General features: G+C 33.5%; 2 protein-coding genes across 2 annotated transcripts in view; one reads left to right on the top strand and one right to left on the bottom strand.

Moving 5' to 3' along the window:
* LOC107495029 (uncharacterized) overlaps positions 1 to 871 on the top strand; it is a 3,652-nt gene extending 2,781 nt beyond the window's left edge. Inside the window, exon 4 of the mRNA XM_016116080.3 lies at positions 317 to 871. Within this exon, the coding sequence (XP_015971566.1) occupies positions 317 to 570 (254 nt within the window). The 3' untranslated portion in view covers positions 571 to 871. The remainder of the gene's footprint in view (positions 1 to 316) is intronic.
* Positions 872 to 1,389: 518 nt separating this feature from the next.
* LOC107495028 (nuclear pore complex protein NUP62) overlaps positions 1,390 to 5,261 on the bottom strand; it is an 8,279-nt gene continuing 4,407 nt past the window's right edge. Inside the window, exons 2-9 of the mRNA XM_016116075.3 lie at positions 4,972 to 5,065; positions 4,185 to 4,269; positions 3,668 to 3,790; positions 3,468 to 3,545; positions 2,559 to 2,662; positions 2,313 to 2,400; positions 2,132 to 2,230; positions 1,390 to 1,706 (exon numbers count right to left, since the gene is read on the bottom strand). Coding sequence (XP_015971561.1) covers positions 1,614 to 1,706; positions 2,132 to 2,230; positions 2,313 to 2,400; positions 2,559 to 2,662; positions 3,468 to 3,545; positions 3,668 to 3,790; positions 4,185 to 4,269; positions 4,972 to 5,065 — 764 coding nt within the window. The 3' untranslated portion in view covers positions 1,390 to 1,613. The remainder of the gene's footprint in view (positions 1,707 to 2,131; positions 2,231 to 2,312; positions 2,401 to 2,558; positions 2,663 to 3,467; positions 3,546 to 3,667; positions 3,791 to 4,184; positions 4,270 to 4,971; positions 5,066 to 5,261) is intronic.

Here is a 5,261-nt window from a genome sequence, read left to right as displayed (position 1 = left end):
ATCAAAACAGTTTGTTTTCCCCCTGGATGTTTAGTCCATAAACACCTTCTTTTCTAGTTGACTTTGCCACTTGACTAGTGAGTCATTGGCATGGCATTTTTTTTGTGACTATTGGCATGGCATTTGAGTATTTTGAATAATAATAACAATAATAATTACTAGTGGTTATTAAGTGAAAACTGTCACAAAGAAGCTATGTTGAATGAACGACACCAATATTGCCAAATGCCAATGTCTGTTTCATGAAATATTGAAATCCTAGATTGCTTCAACCTCTAACGAACTGACTCATTCCACGTTGTATTCTTTCATCTAGATGAGAACAAGACGCCTCAGAATTCTGAAGAAAATGAGCTCGCCATGTATCTGTTAAGCTGGATACTACAACTCATAAAAGGAAAGGTCTGGGAACTGATAGAAAACTTCCAGTCACTGGTAAATGATTTCTTTCATTCTCCAAAGACGCAACACGTAGATCCGGCAGTGCTGCACGAGAAACTCAGGTCATCTCTGCTTCTCTGCATTGTAATCCTCTTGATCGTGATCATGGCGCGATTGGAAAGATCTTAGGAAATGTGGTTCATCAGATGTCTCACATTCTTGGGAATATTGTGCGCTGGGGAACCTTATTTCTAAGCCAAAAATCATAGAATGTAAAACATTTCATGAACTACGCACACCTTCTGATTGGTGTGTGAACATGCAAGAGTAGTTTCATTCGTGGCTGTTGATTTCGATTTGTTTGGACAATCTTGACATCTTGCACAATCTTTTGCCTCATTCGTGTCACAACTTTTTCTTGTACATAAGACACTAGTCTGTCGCCCGAGACATTTGAGAGTGTATGTATTAGCTTTCTCATTGTATTCAATTTTATAATACAAATATTTAGCAAGTTGCTGTGTCAATCAACCTGAAAATGCATTTTGCAAGATACAGACTCGTATTTGCATATCGCTAGATTTTGAATAATTGAAACAACTAACAAAAATATATTCAATGTAGATACTTCTTCAATTAAAAGCTTTAAAATAAACTGGAGATTAAATCACTAATGATTCTAAGATTAAATGATATTTAGTTTATTTGAATGAACTAAAAGCCTTTATTTGGATGGCCAAATGAAAAATATTACAACAAAGCAGCTTTATCTCATTAGGTAGAGTTAGTTACACAGATCAATCGATGCTATTGAATCCTATCATAGTATCATGTCTACAAATGAAATTGCTTATATGTAAATTTCTTTTGACCACATCATTTATGATTTTCTTGAGTTTTCCTCGTGTATAGTCAAGAATACTATGATAACAAATGTTGAGGAAAGAACATAAGCTATTCAAACGAAAGCTAGTCTCTCATTCTTTTAATTATTTTGTTCATTACCTATTTAGATATTAAATGTATTTATATTTTTTTTCTATTCTTTTAGAAACAGTATATGTAAAAAATAACATTTAGGCCAACAGAAAATTTAATAGTAACAATCACTCAAACAATTCATCTCAAATCTCACACAAGAGGCACAATAACCTCTTCTCACAAATCCCTGTGTTTGTTTATCTGCTGGCATTTCATCTAAATTTTGAACAGGTCCTTACAAGATCGATATATCAGGACATCCACATTCTTGGACCCATCAGTTCACGATCCGAAGCAGAACCTTGGTTAGCAAGCTTCTGAATGCGGGATGAAAATTCTTCAGCCTGAGAAGGATTGATCAAAATCGAAGCGCTTGCATTCAGTGATAAGGCAAAAACTTTTTTTCACAAAAGAAAAAAATATACACCATGACCACAATTATAGAGACTATTTGAGTCGACGAATCATGTTAAGAGATCTCTGTTTGTTTTGTTTTTTGGAGAAAATTTATTATGAATTTCAAATGCTGGGAAGACAATCCTTATATGCACATCGAACTTAAATACTGTCAAATTAAAGAGCATGAATGATCTTAACTAGAACCTAAGCTTTTAACTAAGTTCAGGTGCATACAGTATCCAACCTATTATGAAGGGTGTAGCTTGACTTCACTCCCAAACGAACACACCCAGTAATAATACTAAGCATACCTAACAAGTAGAAACAACAAAAAGTTCCACCAAACAATGGCATGGTGGAAAATACTGACCTTTTCATCTATCCACATCAGAGAGGTTAGTTGATTGTTTAGAATTCGAACTACTGCATCTAATGGAGTCATTCCATCAAGTGCATCAAGCTCTCCACCCTGAATGTCACAATAATGTAAGCATCGCTTTTTAAGTTCTTTTAGTGTAATAACAAAATCAACTGAAACTGACAACTTTTACCTGGTTTGAGTTAAGAGATTGGATGATGGATTTGATCTGTTCTGTCATCTGCTCTAGTTCCCTTTCTATCAGTTCAGATTGCTCATACCTGCAAATCAATGTATTGGAAAAAAAAAAAAATCAAAGAAATGACAGAATGAGAGGAACTGGTGTCAAAATTACAATTCATATTACAAAAAAAATTACTAATAGCCTTCACTGGACCCAGATACTACTTAATCACCAAACAAACAACGATTAACTAACATTGCATCTCTTGTAGAAGCAGCTTCATCATCAAGAAGCAATCCACGCTCATCCTTGTAAATACGTTCAGCTTCTTCTTCCATGCTTTGTAAAGCCTTGTCAACCTAAATACAGGAATGTCAACAAAAGAATTCATTCAGAACACAACTCATTTCAATTCCTTTTTTATCTTTTTGGGTAATGAAACTGTTAAATGATTAAATCAATATGAAAATATTTTTATATAAGCATAGTAACTTACTCTTCAGATGTAGAGAAAACAATTTTGATAACCCAAAAAAGGTTAGATGAAGTGACTAAACTCTTCTAGCATAATGAAAATTAAATGTTCCGATTTTGAGTCTATCAATTTCAATCTTTTGAATTTCTAAATTCTAATTGCTTCCATAATCAAGCTACCTAGGTTTAATTCACTTTATGTCAACGATGTGATTGAAATCAATAAATGTTGCCTGCTTGTTGAGTTTGTAAAAACCATGAAATTTATAGCTTCTTACTAGTATGTTAATCCCCAATATGCGAATATACAAGCAGGAAGTAATATATTTTTATATAATTTAGTATCAGCTTTGTAGATTGTGTTGATCCATCCTCCATGAGCTTGATGACAAAAAAAAAAAAAAGCAAACAACTAATTCCTTCATACAACAAAAATGCAAAGATGCTTAAGTAAAATTAACTTGAAACAGAAGAGAAGCTAGTTTCGAGCCCCAATGTTAGAGAAATTTACCAAAAAAGAAAAAGATCCTACTTACTGAAGACAAGAACTAGAAAAAATCACACAAAAAACCTTGTATGAACACTTGAACAGCACATCACAACAACTAAAATAAATAGTAGGCCAAACACACATTAAATGCAGCTCGCCAAAAACTGTTTAGAAACGGGGAAAAGAACTTCTCAAAATACCTCCTGTTGATGAGTTTCAATTAACTCCAATTGCCGCTCCATGTTTGACTGTGTCTCAACTACTTTTGCCACTTCGATCTAAATTAAAAACATTTTATATAAGCTATATAGAAATAATTGGTAAATGTAAGCTGTTTCATGTAGCGTCTTATAGAAAAAAAAAGTAGGAAAAGAAAAAGATTATCAGCAGAGAGAGAAACCTCAAGCCTCAATAGAACATCACGATTCTGCAAAATTCTGCGATCCCATTCAGCTATAGCATTAGCCTGTTTCCTAAATTTTCCAGTACGCTCTTGCAACTCAGTATTCCACTCTTTGATAATCTACAGAAGATTACAGGATCCCAAAATGGTCAGGGCAAAAGAAAGAAATATCTAGTCAGAATTCTATAAACAACTCTGTTGGAAATACCCAACCTCTATCATCACTGGAAACGAGATCTGTTAAATAAGGGCTTTATACAATGAATTTGAACATATAATTTATGTCATTTATGCAATATTCCAATTCTTCTCAATAAGTTTTACACTAAATACATTTGAAATAAGTTTATATCATTTATGCAATATTCCAATTCTTCTCAATATATTCAAGTAAGTCGTGTTCACCACTCAATAAACGTGAAGTTCATTTCTTAACTTATCAATTAATTCAATTTTCTAAGCCAAATGCACACAAAATAGGGAACATGGAAAAGAATAGGAATGCATCACGTACCTCTTCCACAGTCTTCCCTGTAATTTCAGATGGCAATTTGGGAGCCGCAGCAGCAGCAACTGAAGTGCTGACAGTTGAAGTAGTTCTAAGTGACAAAAAGAACGTAAGATATCAGATGCACCTTTGTATCAAAATTAGTGACTCCTTGTGCAAATATAATATACTAAAGCTTTTTAACATCAGCACCATAAAATCAATACAACAGCTAAGCCTTGTATCATTAGGTGAGGAAATCGATACATTCAGGTAAAAAAGAATCTGGAAACAAGAAGCAATGTGAAGTAAATGTCTGTGTAAACGTAGCAAACAATCACTTATAAGGTGCATGTTGAAACTTGGAAGCACCACGTTAAAAATTCTACCTACCCTTTGGATGCGACCCTTCTCCGGATCCTATATTAACACAGGATGCTTATGCACCGAGCTTCCCTTTTATTCTTTTTGATAAATCATCAAGTACACAACATAATGCATGAGTTACTCCTATTAGTAAAAGTTATGAGTTAAAGCCTAAAATAATCAAAAAGAACAAAAGAAACACTTGGAATGCAAATAAGTTTTTTCTTGTATATTTTGAAATTTAATATAATCCATGTATAATATTTGGAATGAAATATATATCAAGCCTTTACCACCATATCATATTGCAAGATGAATAAAGTTAAGAAATGAACCAAGATAGAGAGAGAAAAAATGAACACAAATAGAGATCACATAACAACATTTGCCGAGAGGGAAAGGAAATAACTAGATTGCTAGAACGGTAAAAATTATAAAACATACATACCCACTAGTGGAAGCCACCAGAGCAGATGATGTCTGAGTTGCACTTGCACTGGAGCTGGAAATTGTCGGAGCAGTTGTTGTGGTACTGCTAACTCCTACAGAAGCAGTTTTCAGTTAACAATCACACATCAGGCATGGGAAAGTTTATGTACATTTGTTTAAATAAAAGGAATTGAAAGAATTAGATAACGTGAAAAGAAACAAGAAAAAATATGAACAACTAATGAAAAGCTCTGCGTGAAATGTTATAACTGTAAACAATCCTGAACAAGAAAAATAACCGCATCAAGA

The sequence above is a fragment of the Arachis duranensis genome, chromosome 6, assembly GCF_000817695.3.
Source record: "Arachis duranensis cultivar V14167 chromosome 6, aradu.V14167.gnm2.J7QH, whole genome shotgun sequence".
In the NCBI taxonomy this organism is placed as follows: Eukaryota; Viridiplantae; Streptophyta; class Magnoliopsida; order Fabales; family Fabaceae; genus Arachis; species Arachis duranensis.
Note: the sequence above shows the minus strand (reverse complement) of the source record. Positions and strands in the feature narration are given on the sequence as shown.